This window comes from Anopheles merus, chromosome 2L (assembly GCF_017562075.2).
Source record: "Anopheles merus strain MAF chromosome 2L, AmerM5.1, whole genome shotgun sequence".
NCBI lineage: Eukaryota > Metazoa > Arthropoda > Insecta > Diptera > Culicidae > Anopheles > Anopheles merus.
In genome coordinates, this window is record NC_054083.1 from 26,999,116 (window position 1) to 27,017,188 (window position 18,073).

The 18,073-nt window shown below is 44.9% G+C and overlaps 1 protein-coding gene across 15 annotated transcripts in view; it reads left to right on the top strand.

Annotated features, from left to right (window-relative positions):
- The window catches only part of LOC121591491 (cyclic nucleotide-gated cation channel alpha-3), a 104,674-nt gene that overhangs the window by 56,225 nt on the left and 30,376 nt on the right, over nt 1–18,073 (top strand). For all 15 annotated transcript variants that reach the window (XM_041912054.1, XM_041912059.1, XM_041912061.1 and 12 more), the window contains 2 exons: nt 444–798; nt 3,113–3,930. In XM_041912054.1, coding sequence (XP_041767988.1) covers nt 444–798; nt 3,113–3,930 — 1,173 coding nt within the window. The remainder of the gene's footprint in view (nt 1–443; nt 799–3,112; nt 3,931–18,073) is intronic.

Sequence of the window (18,073 nt, forward strand, 5' to 3'; positions counted from 1 at the left end):
CAGCAAGTATCAAGAAAGGAGCACACATTTATTTCTTTTCCACACATTCTCACACCTTTGCAGACGACGCACACTAAGGCAGATAAAAACGGTAGCGCAAAAATGGCCGAACCAACGACCCGGTGGTACCGCCTTTGTCACGTATGTGGAAGAAAGTTAACCCTAACTTTTTACGACCGTGTTGATTTTACGACACACACTTAGCCCCGGGACAGACTTTTACTTTCGCTCTTTGTTTCAACGTGCTAAACTAGGGAGGGTGTTGGGACAGGACTCGTTTCTTCCTTGCTCGAGCCTCGTCGTCCCGAGAATCATCCTTTCAAAGCTTTGTTTTTCACTTGCCCGTTGCCAGAATACCTCTTCCTGTTTCGATGGCCCTAGTTTTTGGCTGGAAGTTCACCATATTCATATGTTTCGCATTTCTCTTGCCCTCATCGTTGCAGATATCGTCAGTTCCAAGCTAGGCATGTCCGGCCCCCAGCTGGGCCAGAGCATATCGCAGCAAGGATTCTTCTCGTCCCGTGACAGCCTCTCGGCGTCCGGTACGTCCCGGCCCCTACACTCCCATGTATCCGCCACCACGTCCGAGATGGATCTGTCCCGGAAGGACAGGAAGCGCGAACGGAGCAAGCTGAAAGCGGCCGATCCGCCCCTGCTCGGTTCCTGGAGCCGGACCGGGCCCCGCGAATCGAACGCGAACGCGATGGGACCGTGCGCGACCACCCGGGCCTCCACCAACCATCTGGCCGCCGCACCGTGCGGCACCGGCAGCACCTGCAACGGCGCGGATCGATACATGTAAGTTAATACGGGTGTGTGTGTGTGTGTGTGTGTGTGTGTGTGTGTGTGTGTGTGTGTGTGTGGTGTGTGTGTGTGTGTGTGTGTGTGTGTGGTGTGTGTGTGTGTGTGTGTGTGTGTGTGTGTGTGGTGTGTGTGTGTGTGTGTGTGTGTGTGTGTGTGTGTGTGTTGTGTGTGTGTGTGTGTGTGTGTGTGTGTGTGTGTGTTGTGTGTGGTGTGTGTGTGTGTGTGTGTGTGTGTGTGTGTGTGTGTGTGTGTGTGTGTGTGTGTGTGTGTGTGTGTGTGTGTAAAATTTTGGTTTTGCTTTGTTTACACTGCGCTTTATTTGACGGATAACATGCGCCTTTCAGTATGCAAAGTGCACAGCTTTTAATGAGTATTAAAGTAGACTTAATGCAGCGTTTTACAAATCAAAACTAAATGTGAAAAAGATATCAAATGTTGTCGGCCAAGGTCTGCCTGCACCCAGTGCTGCAAAATGTCACTACCAGTGTTATGGAAAAAAATAGACTGAAACAACCAGAGGTGATTTTCAAACAGTTGGCGTGACCAATACATGCTAAGTGACATTTTAGCAACCAAACTGTGATTTTTTTTACTGTGATAAGTTGTGCAAAATATAACTGACATAGTCATAACAAATTCCGATTTTAACAAAATCAAGTCAGCGTCACGAGCTTTACTGTGATGATCAGAGGTGAGACTCAAAAAGTTGGTGCGACTATCATATGCATGGTGACATTTTTGCAACCAACTTGGTTGCGACATTTTCTGTCGGTGATCATCACGATATTCTTGGGAGATATGCTTTCTCGCTCAAATGCTTTATCATTCTACCTAACAGACCATCAAAGCAGACTGAGCGAGATCGCATGCTCATTTTGTTGCTTGACACTCGATAAGTATGTATGTAAAGTATGCAAATAAATTAAAATAAAATAAAATTAAAATAAATTTTCAGGGAGAGAAAATTTCATGAACAAGTGAGTGACCAATAGTTAGGTGCTACCAAAATCTCACCAAGCATGTGATTGATCCATCTACTGTTTGAATCTCACCCCTGAACATCACAGTCGTGTACGTGACCTGATTTGCACTTCGTTTCAGTCATGAGTGTTGGTTGACTGAAGCAGTGGGATTAGGCAACACTGTTCACAGCCAAAAAATCATGATTATGCTTCCTTGAGTACCAGCAATGAACATCAAGCTACCACGGATATGTTCATTGTTTTCTGTGGTGATCGTCATGTGATGATTATGACATTTTGCAGCAGTGCCTGTATCACTAGTGGCTGTCAGTGCTTGGCTTTCAGTGATTTATTGATTACCCATAGCAAGATAGTTTGTCCCACGTATTGGGGACACGGTCCATTCGGGACTTGAGTTGACGACTGTACACACTGCTAAATATCATCGCACCGTGAAGCATGGAGAGAAAAGAATGACATTCGATGATATTCGATGAAAAGTCCATAAAAAACTGTCTGATCGCGGTCATGTGTGGGCTCGGGAGCAATTTGGCGTTTCATCGAATGTCATCACAACATATAAGATAACAGTTTTTTATACACATTTGGGCATGAAATGCTTCAGTCATGTTGATTTTGGATATGTTTTCACTTTTCATGGCATGAAATTGTCTCGGTGAATTTTGGCACTCGGTCATAGTCTACTTACGGCTATTGAAAAAGGGTTTATTCACATGTCATTTTGACTTGTTAAACCATTATGAGTGCTACAAGTAACTTGAGATTAGAGTAGTTATTGTAGTTGCGGAAAGAGTAAAACAAATATTAAGATATATTTTTACTCTCTACAATTTGTTTTAATTTAAATTCATGAACTTTGTGGATCGAAACAAAAGGCTAAAACGCAAACACACTGCAATCGTTTCGAAGACACGGTAAACACAATTACTTTGGCTTTTGTTTCATTTAATTACAACTTAATGTGTGCTGATTCCACGGTTTGGAAATAATTTATATTTATCAATCGTCAATAATCAATGATTGTGTTTCGATTAATAAATTGGATATTTTCTCAGCTGCTGCAGCATGCAATTCTTTCAATTTTTTCCATTTCATGCAATTCTCCCTTTCCCTTTGCTTATAAAGTCCCTCATCCTGTCGGTGAAAAGAGTATTGCATTTTTCATCGCAATATGTGGTATTGTGTGCTGTGGAAATCATTCGCATTCGCTCGTTTTCATTTACTATCCATCCCGTTCGCCATTAAATTGCATTGCAATAATGAAGTACAAGTAAAGCAAACCATTCACCACCATACCCTTTCTTCGCCCCTTTCCTCCTTCACAGCTTCGGCCGCCGTTCCGGCTGCTCGACCACGTCCCGCAAATCGAACGGCCGCCGGTGGTCGTTCGTGTTCGATCCGGCCGGCCGGCTCTGCTACTACTGGTCGATGGTGGTGTCAATGGCGTTCCTGTACAACTTCTGGGTGATCATCTACCGGTTCGCGTTCCAGGAGATAAACGGCGAATCGATCGTGCTGTGGTTTTGTCTAGACTACTTTTCCGACTTTTTATACCTCGTAGACATACTGTTCCACTTCCGCACCGGCTACCTCGAGGACGGCGTGCTGCAGACCGACTCGACCAAGCTCCGGCAGCACTACATGAACTCGACCACGTTCTACATCGACTGCCTCTGCCTGCTGCCGCTCGATTTTTTATACCTCTCGATCGGCTTCAACTCGATACTGCGCTCGTTCCGGCTGGTGAAGATCTACCGGTTCTGGGCGTTCATGGACCGGACCGAGCGGCACACCAACTACCCGAACCTGTTCCGCTCGACCTCGCTGATCCACTATCTGCTGGTGATCTTCCACTGGAACGGCTGCCTCTACCACATCATCTACAAGAACAATGGTTTCGGCTCGAAGAACTGGGTCTACCACGATTCGGAGTCGGCGGACGTGGTGAAGCAGTACCTGCAGAGCTACTACTGGTGCACGCTCGCGCTCACCACGATCGGCGATCTGCCCCGGCCCCGGTCGAAGGCGGAGTACGTGTTCGTGATTGCGCAGCTCCTGTTCGGGCTGATGCTGTTCGCGACCGTGCTCGGGCACGTGGCCAACATCGTCACCTCGGTCAGTGCGGCTCGCAAGGAGTTTCAAGGTAAGTGCCGTAGTGGAAAGCAGAATACGCGAACACGGTTTCCAGGTACGAGCAGCATGTAAACATGTTTGTCTTGTTGCTGAACGGGGAGGGCGCCAAGCGTTAGCATACATAATTGAGTTACATGTGTTTTGTGTGCCCTGAGGGCGGAGTGGAGCTCAAGGCTTCGTGGAAGTGGGACATCCATTAGATGCTTCTATTTGTAAACAATCATCTCAAATTGGTACGCCGGTGCGCCGCAGCGGTCATTACCGTCGGCGCTCGAATTTTACTCCACCAACGCGCTTGGCTTGGCGCTTGGCGTTCGAGCATATACGGAGCAACCATCAGTTCAGATCGATGTTTCAGCGCAACCGAAATTTGTTTGCACTGTAGCATAAATCTCTTGTTTTGTTTCTGCTTACCGGTTTGGGCTGTTGTTGATGCTGCTGCTGTTGCAAGATTTATCATCCAATAACAGTGCGCGATAGCGGTGCGACATCGATAAATGTGCTCATCAAACATTCCCTGGTCCTGCGCCGTCTCCCTTCCTATCTATAAAGCGCTTTGTTTAACGATCACTGTTTGGCACAGTTCGCATCAAACACAGGGAGACAGAGAGAGAAAGAGAGAGGGAGAAATAGTCAAAACACGACACGACACAAAATACACAAAACGCTCGTCGCAACTAATACAGGAAAAGTCGATTTCCGTGATGGATGATGGTTCTTCAAATTAAACACTCCTTTTACTGTGCCCTGCCAATGGATGGTCCCGCCAGCTTTCCGTTTCCGACTTTCACGGGACAGAGTTGGAGGGGGGGGGGAAACAACAGGGCGGAGGTTGATGAAACAGGAACAGTAGGACCAAACACCATCGGGAGGCGGGCTGTCAGGCATCTATATTTGCTTCGATTCGATTTCGGTGCTTTCCGGTCCGGTTTTGCTGTGCTTTGCTGTTTGCACTCTGAACTGGACTCGGCGCTGGAACGGGGGGAGAGATAAATTTGAATAAACAATGAAATAAAAATTTATTTCTACCCATCATCAATGGCACTCCACTGTTCCACTGCCCATCCCGTCTACTTCGCCGTAGAAACGATTGTTGGGAGGAGGATATTTTATCACAGTTTTCGTTCGTTTCGCAGCTCTCCCGGGAGGCGAGATTAGGATCAGGGCTAAAAATCTTAGGTCACCGGGCTTCGCAATAAATTGTGGAAGGGAAGAACAAAAACAAAATGGTGACGCTTCGTGCGTCACTTGGGAACAATGCCATTTACCGGTGAGGTTGTTAAATATGGGGTTCGAATGGGGGCTCCTCGTCCATCCCCAACTATGACGCTGCTCAGCTCGAAGGTAGACAGCGATATAAAATACCCAAAACTGAACATGCGAACCGTTTTTTTTGTGTTGAGTACTCTCGAAAAATCGAGTTAACTTTTTGCTAATGCTAGGAACCCATTTTTATTAGCTTTTAGTTGCCCGACACCGACCGACCGCTCGTTAAACCAGCGTTTTGATTCGAGTGGTAAAGAAATTTCAATGCGTTTGCATTACTGTCAGTACGGGAAGGTGGAATTTTATTGTGCTGCCATGGAAGAGAACACTGCATAGAACACTGCACATACCTCTTAAATCTCTACCAATTTCCCGACAAGTGTGTGTGTGTTTTACAATTCGAAATATATATATATATCCTCAAAGTTTTTTTAGAGCAATTCCATGGGATTTAGCCAGCTTAAAATGTTTCACCCGTTTTATGAAAGCACAAACGTGTGCCAAAACCGTCATCAACTTTCTGATAGACTTTTGGCTACAGCGCTATTGCTGTATAGGCCGCTTGCCAAACCGACACTGTTTCGTTGCAAAACAAAACAATCAAGTTTGCTTAGAAATGAGATTTTAAACGAATTTTTTATGGCAAAAATCTGCAACACGCATTAAAAAACATTAAATTAAATTAAAACATAAACGATTGCCAATTTCATTACACGAATTAAACCCACTCTTCTACTCCTTCGCACTCTCTCCCTCTCACTCTTTCTCATCCGTAACAAATTCCTGCGCTCCGTGTAAAGTTAAGTGTATTTTTATATCAAATTAGATTGCATCCTTTCCTCGCGGTGGCATCGAGCGACCGTGGCGCCTGTACCTGTCTCCGACGCTCCGGACGCGTCCGGTACGGAAATTATCTTCCGATCGACTTGCGACTCTCATTGCCCCGTTTCTCACCGTCCGCTGAATAATAATTCATTAAAATGACCTCAACATTGACGAGTGCAGTGCGAAGCGAAGGAGCGATGGTTGCGGCGGCGGCAACAAGCTTCAATCCGGTGCACAGCATTGGATGAAAAATAAATTAACTTCCGATGCACCTCGATTGGCTGGACTTACGGAGCAGTTCCAGCCAACCAGCACTCTGCCTATTTGGCGTAGATTTTGGCTTCGGGTAGGAGAGAGTGTGCGAGTTTAGTGCGGTGGTATGGTTTAAATTTTACTGCTCGTTTCGCTTTGCAATCCTTTCCCCAGCTTTCGTGCTCACCATTCCAACCGTTCCGGTCGACGGAAATGAGAATCTGTTGATGCTCGGACGATGTTTATCATCGCCACGGCACGTGCTGCATATGCACCGTTTGAGTGGGGCCAACTGCCAGCTAAAACCGATTTTGTTGAGCGTAATAAAATGTGTGCTGTTGGATCACACAAATAGAGTTGAAGGCGAATGAATTTAGTGTGTTTGTTTTATGGAATATGAACAATGTGGAATGGTACAATTCTTTCGTTTGCTGTCAATCGTCAGAGGAGTTTAAGCAAGTTTGTGGCGCAAATGCTTGTATAAATTAAGTTTTCAATGCAAAATTGAAAAGTCATCTGTGCGTGACAGTCTTCGACCCAACTGATCGATAATAAGAACAAGTAACAAATGGCCATCGAGATTGCGGCAGAGTTTAGTAAACTGTTTTGAAGCACGGTCGTCTTCTGCTGTAAGTAAGCGATGTGAAATGAAGCCACCAGTGCGCCCTTACCCGTTACCGCAAGGCGGCAGATAAGGTTCACAAGTCGAGACAGTTATCGAACCATCCCGCCTTCACCATCGATCGGAAGTCACTGGAAGTACTTTGAAGTTACTTATTACGTCGTCCTCGTGCCTGAAGATCACAAGCACTGCCTTGAGCCATCAAACATCAATAAGATTTGTATCAACTGACGGGCATCGAGCTGAACGTCTACTAAATGGAAAAAGCAAACGCACGGTACTGCGGCTTACATTTAATGCGATGTTTGTGCTATGAAACTGTTTATAAGATTGTTTGGCTACTAGCTGAAAGCAAAATGATCTATGTTTCTGTATAGTTTCTCATGTCATCGAATACTGTTGAAACGGACGTTCTTCAGTCACTTTGACACGAATTTCCTATTTACTGGTTACTTCATATTATGCCATCGTCTCACAAAGACACGACAAAGTGTACCAATTTTCTACCAAAGGCAAATGGAAAGCACATCATACAGATGAAAACAGGTTCGTTTCATCGATGCAGCTGCCATCAGTAACGTTTGTTTTCCAAGAACTCGTTACGAAAAAGGTGTTGAGCCAAGCTTCAAACAGTCGTCAGTGTTAAAAGCCACAACATTGACAACAGGTAAAAAGAGTGGAAAAAACTTGGCATCCTTTCAGTCACTCTTAAAATTTTCTTTAAAGAAAATACATTGCACCAAACCCGTTGCCCCAAGAAGCACCCATGCTATCCTTTCTGCAGCTCTGCCGGCGCCCTCTCTTGTCGCTCGAAAATCGGTGAAATCGTTCGCATCCATTCCATCTCAAAGAGTCTATTAAATTTCATCACGTAAACGTGAAATGACGCCGCCTTGCTGCAGGCTCGCTCGGAGGCAACCGAACCAACGAACGAACGAACGAACAAATTACCAAGACATGCCCATAACATGGACGACATTCTAAGCCCCGAGCACGGTGTTCCTTGTGGTCGTTTTCCAGATCTCTCCTCCATCATGGCGCTTCCCCCAGGTTCTTCAACGTACGCACGCGAATCCTTAACCCCGTTCTTGTGAGAATCACTCAGCATGGCCCGAGAAGCTTCCAGTCAAGGTTCTTCGGTTTCCTCCTTCTACCCAGAAGCTGTGTAGAGCAGCACAAAAAGAGAGATAAACAGCGAGATTGTCAGTGTGTGTGTGTATGTGTGAGAAAGAGTGTGCTGTTTTATGTGCCTTTTTTACACGCGTTTCTCCCTACAATTCCGTGCCGTGCCGGGTAGGAGATGGCAGGAGGTTGGGAAGCACAAATAAAATTGTTGTACCATCTTAATATTTTATGGATTTACATATTAGATTTGTGTATTTGCTTGATTTCTGTCCCAGCGTGTCGGCTTTCTTCCTTCTCTTATTTTTTTTTTTTGGGTTCGCATGCGTCTCATTCTCTCGTTTTCCTTCCCTATCGCTGTGGATTTTTCGCGTCGATACAAACGATGCTTTCCCTTCTGGGCAGTTACCCCATTTGCAGCAACACCTTTTCCACCGCCCGTTACACCCGGGCTTCTCCGGACAGCTCCCTTCTTCCAGAGAAAACGCTCACCCAGTGGGGTGAGTCAAAATTCCAACAGGCAGAGGACGACTTCTTGGAAAAGCTGCCCGGTAGGAGGGCGACAAAAATGAATTTCCTGCCGTGCTGCTATACCACCCCATTACCACCCCTGAATGCCATCCGAACGAGATGTTGATCCTCCACCCCCTCCTAACCATAAACCGTAGGCGTTTTTCATTTGCCGTTTGAAACGCCGCCATTGCGTTTCCCCCTGGGTTACGTATTCCTCTCCTTCTGTTGGGCTCCATTTTTCTCACCTACATCGCAAGAATGGAGATGAGGAAGCTTGTTGTGTGCCTTCACCTTTTCTCCCTTCGATGGAAAAGGGTCGGGAGGGAGGGTGCGTTTGCCATCGGTTCGATACCCCGCAGTCAGTTGCGCGTCATCATCACCATCAGCTGCAAACTCCCCGTGATTGGCACGATGAGTGTTGATTTGGGGTTTGCCCCAGTTCGCGTGGAAGGTCGAACCGGGGATGTTTGAACGGGTTTGAAACAGGACGTGAGCTGAAGTGCTTATCGGCGAAAGATTGCAGCCATACACAGCCTTTCGGTGGTACAGCGCGCACGCATGTACAAGGGAAGGCTGTTTCTTCGCCTGCTCCGTTGCTGTTTGTCACATGGCGCTGGTAGTTGCTCAATCGGATATCGATATCCTGGTGAATGTGGATTCTTTATACGTGTGTATGTGTGTATGTGTGTGTGTGTGTGTGTGTGTGTGTGTGTGTGTGTGTGTGTGTGTGTGTGTGTGTGTGTGTGTGTGTGTGTGTGTGTGAAAGAGACAAAGAAGAACCGATAGCACAAAATCTAAGGCGTCATCCCTATTTCAATGCTGCTGCTGATCCATTTCTCTTTTGCTCCCGAAACGCTCCCACGAAATTGTGGTTGTTTGTGAAGGGTGCTCGTACGTCCTAGAATAAATATGTTCCACTTTTTCGATGCTCATGCATGTGAAGCAGGCAACCGTAATGTCGAGAGAGGAGCATCTCGGGCTACCGCAACAAGGGAGAGGGTGTAGATATAATAGGCAACGCTTCCGCTATTCGGCAACATGACACGAGGTTGGAGCTGTTTTGCTTGCTCTCCTTTTCCAAGACACCGCCAGCTCCACTAAGGCACTCGACGAGTACGGATTGCCGCTGCTGACAAATGTGTGTGTGTGTGTGTGTGGTACCTTTCCTGCTATCACCTTAGCCCCAGCTCCGGTCGCTACCTTGACTAACAATGCAATTTTTGATTTTGATGACATTTGCGTATGATTGAATTACCGTGTGGTAGAAATTGTGTTGTGATAGGATATTTGGATATTGATTGCGGTAAACAAATCACACGGTACCTTTCTTTGGCCTCCTGGCGTGCACACACACACATACACAGAAAGAAGAGCCGCACGATTGCTTCATATGAGTGATAAGTGCTTGGCCATGCTACCTTTCACGAAAAACGATTTGAAGGAGCAGAACGGAAAAAAACCCAAAACATTGCTGAAGCTGGTGTTGCGAATCACTACGACGCTGTGTTTGTTTTCGCTTTCATGCTTTGTTGTTCAGCATTATTTGTGAGTGTGTGTGTGTGTGTGCGTCCAACAATTTGAACACATAAGCACCGTACATCAATTCAATCTCTACACACTGCCAGCAAGACCGGCCTGCTTGTCCGCTGGGCGCTGACAATCGTGACCGATGTGTGAGAGCGTAGCAAGCTTTATTTCTTTGCCGTTACTTTACACTTATTCTTGGCGCGTGTCGTGGGTGGCTTTTCTTTCCGCGGCTTCCCAGAGCAGCTTTCCCAATCACCATCTGCAGCCAGCAAACATAGTGGAATCGAAAACGCGTTTTGAATGATTTATTCACCGGCACCGGCAGAATGTGTCAATAGGATGATTTGTTGTAGCAAACTTGCTGCTCCACCGGCGTCGACAACGCCCGTCGAGCGCGGCAAGGGGCCGACGGTGGCCGCGTGTTGTACATTGATGGGACATAATTTGTCCCGATTGTTGCAAAATGTCAACCGAGCTGCGAAAATATGATGTATGGGAAGGGTAGGACGTTGGTAACAGTGAACGGAGATGGAAGGCCATCGCCGTGTGTCGGTCGGCAGGGCGGGAGCGGTTCCTGTGAATTGGATTCAAAAAGTTGACTTTTGCTTGGGGGGCGCGGGTGGTGAGTGACGGGGCCACGATTGTGTCGCAGCAAGTGTAGGAGGAGGAGAACAAGTAACTTTTCTTAACTGTCTTTCGGCCCACTTGCAAGGGTGTGGGAGGGGGGGGGGGGGAGGTTTATGTGCCACTTCATTGCCCCGCGGTTGGAGCGATTGTCTGCTGGGAAAACATATATCCAATACAAAACACACACACACCTACATTTTTCTTTGTCGGGGGCGAGAACGATGAAATTGGTTCGTTACGCGAAATATGAAGTAAAGATTATGATACATTATTCAAAAGCGAATTTGGCGGGTGTATTTTTTTTTTTTGTTACTCTTCACATACATGCTCGCAAACACACCCACACACACGCACACACACTCCTAACGGCGTAAAAATGTTTAAAAAACTTGCTTATTATGAAAGGAGCACCTAGTGTTGGATGTTTGGATGCTTTGTTTTCGCTGCTGCTCCACTGTATCGTCGCCCGGTATTATCTTTTGATTGGTGCTTTTAACTGCACCTGAAGTACCATCGCCACAGCATCGCAAACAATCTCGTTGACCTACAGACACACCTAGCCCGATGCTGGGTACGATCAAAGCGGGGTAAAGCACCAATGGGCAAAAAAAACAAGAACGATGCTGCTCGCAAACAACACGGCAAAACCACAGCTTCTCCCCGGTATGGTCGCCCTCACGTGTCGTTCACGTGACAAAGCCGGAATAAAATGAAGCGAAAGAAGGAGTGGGGGGAGGGGAAAGAGAAAGAGCGTATAACATGACGCCCCCGGACAAGCCGCAGCAACAATCCCTGCAAATCACATCAGAACATGAAGCGTATTACCGGTTGGGCGGCAGCGCTGGGCGTAGGGGGGTTAGCCCAGGGGCATGATCGGTATGAATTATTCAAACGTTTCCCCGTGCACATAGCAACACACACACACACTCAGGTCTTGTTCTTGGGCCTGGGAGAAGCTGTGTGTGGCTTCCAGTGGCGCTTGCATGCCGGTTGGTAATATGACGCGCCGATAATACATTGAAAGCCCTGCTCAGTCTCCCCCCAAGTCCGTCCTCCATTTGCACATGTGTGTGTGTGTGTGTTTCTCTGTGAAGCGAGTGAGGACCAGTAATTCGGGCGAGGTAACAAACAGATGTTACAAAATCCACTTTCCCCCCGTAGCGTGTGGAGTGTTTTTGTGGACACCTACGGTCTAGCGTTTCGGCAAACTTCTCAAGCAAGTGTATGCGAGCGTAGGTAGGTAGGTGAAAGGGTGTACAGGCCAGGGGGTTTTTTTTTTGGTAAATTTAATTGGTCCCTTTTGACTTGAAAGCTTGCCTCGTTCCACGTACCGAGATAATTTCATGTGGGATGTGTGTGATCTCGTTTGGCTGTGGATAATTTTTGGGCTCTTTTTTTCCATTATTAATAACTGGAATTTTAAAATAAGGTAACAAAATTAAAAGACATGTTTGTTTGCATTACTCATCATTATATTTGCTTGCTGAGTTAAATTAGCAAACGTTAAACGAATTGTACGTTAATGCACATTCGAAAATGCAGACGTTAAAACTAATTATGAACAAATGCTCAAAATAAATCAAATTGAGCATACGTGTACCGTGCTGGATCTAGCTTCCTTTCCAGTGCTGCTTGCGAACGATGAGGAGCGTTTCGAATAGATTGTACATTTAAATAAATTACTTCACCATAGCACACAGACACACACGTACACGTACCGGAAGAGAGCGACCGGGGCTCATCGTGGCATTTGCGTCAGCAATCAATAACTTCCACTGTGGAGTACTTTCGTTACGTTTTCCTCCACTGGTTTCCATTGCGTAATGGTGTTTACCGCAACAAAATCCCAAAAAATCCCGAACACGAACAAGAAGGTACCGGGCCTGTAATGTAATAGTGGACAGCAGCCGACAGGAGGAAAAGGTAACAACAACGCACCGAGAGAGAGAGAAAAGCACAAAAAACAAATCAAAAAGCCATCTTTTTATCCGATCGGATAAGAGAAGACGAGAATATAAGGGGGCAGAGCTTTAGCATGCTCGGAGGCTCTCCCCGCGGCGGTACGGTGGCCGGCCGCTTCAAGCATTGCCGCAAAGCATAATTTGACGAATACGTGATGATTCTTGCTGCAGAGCCACTGAGCCGTAGCTCCACAGTCGGTCGCTGCTCTTGCTGCTTGCCAAGCGCCTCGGTGATGGAAAGCGCAAATGTGGAAAAATCTCAGCCCCCAGCCTCAAAATGTGCGCTGCTCTAAAACCCGAAATCCACATCCCGAAAACCCGCAACCACTACCGCATCTTGCGCGAGTATGTGTGTGTGTGTGTGTGTGTGTTTGTGTGTGTTTGGAGGGAGGACGCCACACATAACGATAGAAACGTGGCACAATAATGATGTGATCGTGCTGGAGCTGTTAAATTGACAACATAATATATGTACGTACATACACTCCAATGCCTCCTCCTTTTCCTACCCAGTGGAGATACACGCCCTGCAGACGTATGCGTCCGTCGCTTGTGTTTCTCGGTTTTTTTTTTTTTTTGAGGGTGAAAAAGAAGCGGAAGCTTTACCGTACATTTTTACGACATTTTTTGTTCCACTTTGGTGGGAGGAAAATGATAGGAGGGAGGGATAATCGTCTGGTGTGGAGCGACACGGCCGTACACAACCGCAGCCGCTTCGTCTTGAGGTTGCATGAACCGACAGTGGGTTGGTTGGGGCGGGAGTTAAGGAATTCTGTGGTATTGACAAGCGCAAATACACACAAGCACACACAAATACACATACACTCTTCCAAATATTTCATTTCCTGTATCATGCCCTTTTTTTGAAGGAGTGCTAGCAAGAGGGTGTCGAGAAGAGGTGATATGTTTCATCATGGAAGACATTTACTACTCGAGTACATTCTTCCGACCCCAGTAGGAAAGGAAGAAACAGAGAAGGACACTTTTGCTTTGGCGACGGATGATGGTGACGGTCGTTGCCATTATTTTGACCGTTTCTTGGAGAGAAAAATGCCAAACCCTAAATGATATGCCCTCACACATCCTCCGACTGCTCCCCTGCGATGAGGCTTCTTGCGAAAAGGGTGTACGATGCTGGAGACTGAAAAATTGTTAAAAATGGCCATTCAGAAGACAAAAAAAAAACACTCTTGAGCTGAATCAGTAAAACCAAAAGTTCAAAACAAAGAAACAAATGTCACTTCAAAGCAACTCGCTAGAGCTATTCATATTTCCAGCCCCCGTCCGACTGTGTTACGCCGTCCCTAATCATTTATCATAAATGCCTGTTAGCGATGGAGACGCCCAGTTTCTTTGCTTTCCGCCAACGCACTCAACGCTCTGCTTTTACCCACCACCCGCAACGCTACACATCAGATCTTGCTTTGATTGTAGCTATTAGATGGGAAAAGTTTTGCCATGTCCACGTCTCGGCGCCTGTGTTAAACATTGCTCGTCACCCCTTTTTCGAGGAGCGGCAGAACAGTGAACGCTGAACGCGGGAGCGGTGTTTGAATTTCGTTCCCAGTGACTAGAAAGTTCGACTAAATGCGGCTGGCTTAGGCGGCAGAAGAGAGTGTGCAAGTATCGCTTCCTGGCCGATGTTGCTGGAACGGGTGTGTTTGTCCAGCGCAAGGCACACCGAACGGGAAAGTTTTTGGGCTACACACTTTTGGAGCATTTTGGTACGCGCGAAAAATTGCAGATCATTGCAGGATTGGTTGAAAAACAAGTCCTTTACCGAGGGGAAAGGGGAGGGGGGGGCTTGAAGAGAACGATTCGTAGCAAAGACAACAACAAGTGACGGCAGGAATATCGCGTTCGTTGATCAGTGTTTGAATTATGGCTGTGATGATTTACTTGCCTGCAATTGTTTTGCTGATCCAGCCAATCATCAGCAAAACTGTTCGAGGAAATGATTGTGTAAATGCTCGAGTTGCTTGTTATCTCCTTTTCTTATGCGCGATTTATGTTTACCATTGCGACCGAAACTCTTATTAGAACAATGCACAAGGTGTTGCAGTTCATCATCTGCTCACTAGAAGCACCATCATGCCACAAGTGAACTGCTATGACCATCCTGGCAACAGTTTTTTTCCTATTTCATTTTTGTTTTTCGGGCCATCTTCAAACGATTCACATTCACGAAGAAGAGCCTCCGGCATGGCACATATTCTACCGCAAGGGAGCCGCAGCTCGGTTTGTGCAAAACAGACGGCAGAGAAAGTCGAATGGAAACAAACGCATTCACACACACACACGTGCCAAAGACCTTTGGAGGGATGGGGCTGGAAGGCGAAACGATTTGGAGCTTAAGATGGATGGTTGAAAATGACTGACACAACATGACTTTGCAATACGGCCGATCTATCTTTAAGATTCGTCCCCAAGCCACCTCCCCTGCTCGCTTATTACAACCACCACCAGTGACTAATGATGGCGTTGCGGTACCGTCACGCGTGCTGTCAGTCAGCCTTACCAGCTCGGCGCAAAAAGAAGGCAAAGGGTGGCGCCTGCTACACCCCCGTCCGTTCGACAACGATACAATGCGAAGTTCGTGCCCCTTTTGCAAACACTTCAGCAAAAGAAAAAAAGAAAGGGGGTATGCAGCTCTTCTTTTCGTTACGCTCTCTTCTTCCCCTTCCCTATCCTTTAGTTCGACAAGCTGAATCATGGTCCGGAGAGGGAAATAAAAATAAAACTGAAAAACAAGCAAACGTTTGCCTAGCGCCGCCGCTTCGAAAGCTGTCACTTTGCGGCATCGTGACATTTCGACCGACCGAAACCCACCGCACACCTCCCGGGGTGGGACAGAAAGTGCTTGAACTCTTGAAGAAATGACACACAAAATAAAGAGAAGACTTATATGATCCTGACCGCTCTGTTGCGTTTGCTAAACCGATACGGCATTGTGTTGCGTGTGTGGGGAACGACAGCGAACCGAGCGTGCTTTCTGTTGGACATTTTATGCATTTATTATATTTTTGTGTTACGCTTGGGGGACGTTAAAACATTTTACTCGCCAGCCTTTTTCTCGCTTCTTACCTTGGTCGGGGCGGTTCGAGCATCCCAACCTTATCTGACGATAGCTTCGAGCACTTTTCCTGCGTTCGAGCAACCGACCCGATAGGTTAAGATCGACATACGAGTAGGGTTTTAAATTTGTTCTATGAACGAGACTACTAGTCGCGTTGGGTAAGAAGTATCTAACGTGGCTCTCATAAATCAGGTTTGCAATTACCACTTGAAATTGGTATATTTTTCTAGCATTTTTTTTTGCTTCGTCTTATCTGATTGAATGTTATGGTTAGAAAAGTGCGACATCTTTGAACGGATGTGTTTTTGTTTGTTTTCTCTCCAAGTGTGCGAACAAGATCAACGCCTTGAACTGTGTTTTGGGTGATGGATGCGCCCAGTGCTTTACTTGTACTTGTACTTGTAATGTCTGTACGAGGGTTTTTATTCCATTGTTTTCTTTTATAATGGTAATTCCACACAAGAAAATACAATTTAGACAATAGAAAAGTGCGCCCAGTATTTTACTTGTATTTGTACTTGTACCATTTTAACGGGTGGTTTTATTTTTGAGATTACACTTAAGGATGTGACCTAACTAATTGGATAATATGAACAGTTTACGGTAAAAAGTTGTCCACAGCATAAATTTAAAAAATCTCAAATGGTTGTATAATTTAAAACATGATTTTTGGAGGATAATTTATACTAAATTATCAACATTTCTTCGAATGGAGGCGCTTGGTAGTTGATGTCAATCATACATTTTGTAATTATAACGAGTAGCAAATAGGGTAAGTGTACCAATTATGGCTGTATTATGTCATTAGGATACGGATTTTACTGCTTTAAAAACAAGTATTGCGTAAAATTTTAAAAATCTATATGTTTTCTAAAACCCTGTAATGTGTAGAACACGAGAGTTTTTTTTTATTTTGACTCAATGTTTAGCGAAACAAATTAAAAATTGCATCTCAGGTTATCAATTATGGCTATAGTGTTCCTAGCAATTCGCCATAACTGTACCAATTGCAAGCCAAAACTCGTGGATATTTACACCAAAAATCAATTTGTGACATTGTTTTAACTCAAATCAAGTAGTAATAAGTGCACTGCAGGTAAATTAGTAAGTGAACACAATTAAATAAATAAAATTTACAGTTTCAAATCTTCGTTTTGCGTCATTATTTGTATTGATATCCACGCTCAATAAATCGCACAATTGATGGGACGATAGAGTAATTTACCCTCCTTCACTGTTGTATCTGTGGCTGAAACAAGTTATTCTAAAATGTTAGGGACTTATTCTACTGATAACACCGTATTTGAACACACTTTATATCTCCTAACAATTCCTCATATTCCTTGATTTGGAAGCTATACCGAAGCTAGCTACCGTTTCAGCACGAGACACAGAGGAGCGCAAATCAAAGTGAATTGGTTTAAATGAAGAATCGTAGCCATTGCCCAACTATCTTGAAGATACTTCTGGTCAATTATGCTTTAACTATCGATCAGAGAAGAACAAGAGCGCACTTGGCAATAGTACGACACGAGCGGTATTCATATTATACCTTTTTTTCGTATGAAAGTCATTCAAGACTGTGTTATTTCGATGAAACTTATTCGATGTTGTATAATTTTACATGAAAATGATGCTTAAAACACAAAACAACACTTTTTATTGCGAAAATAGCAACGAGAATAATTCCGATTTGTTCGCTTGTAAACTACGCACTACAACCAAAACGACAGTTGTAAACTAAGCATCCATGGTATACTGCGATATTTGGTGCATCAAAGGTTAGTTATACCAATAATGGACATACGGAAAAAAGACATATTTTCGATGAAATAATGGTAAATTGTCATAAAAGTCGTTAAATAACTGATATTTTGCACCAAAATGATGATTTTGAGATAAAATTATGGTTTGGTGCTTGAAAATCGCTAATATCCTAAGCTAATATGCCTGCTCTTAGCAAAATGGTAAGAGGAGGAAGTGAGCAGTACGGAACTAATGGAGCATAAATGTGTAAAAATGTTCATATTTGAAATGGAAAATCCTTCCGTGGTTTTAAAATGCAAATAGACTGTTTTAGAGCGAAAATAGTGTTCGTTATAGCCATAATTGGTGCTATAGCCACAATTGATACACTTACCCTACACGTTTTTTTTTAACATTTTAAATATAATTAATCACATTTGATTGTCGCCTCTTGTAAAGTTCATAATAGAAACGGTTCTTTTATGCATATGATTTGATAAATACAAAATTAAAATAAAGTAGAGAATTTCTTAAAGCAATACGATCAAATCCAATTAAAACGACAAAAGCAACATTTAATTAAAAATTAATTAGGAATAATTTCACCCATCCGGGT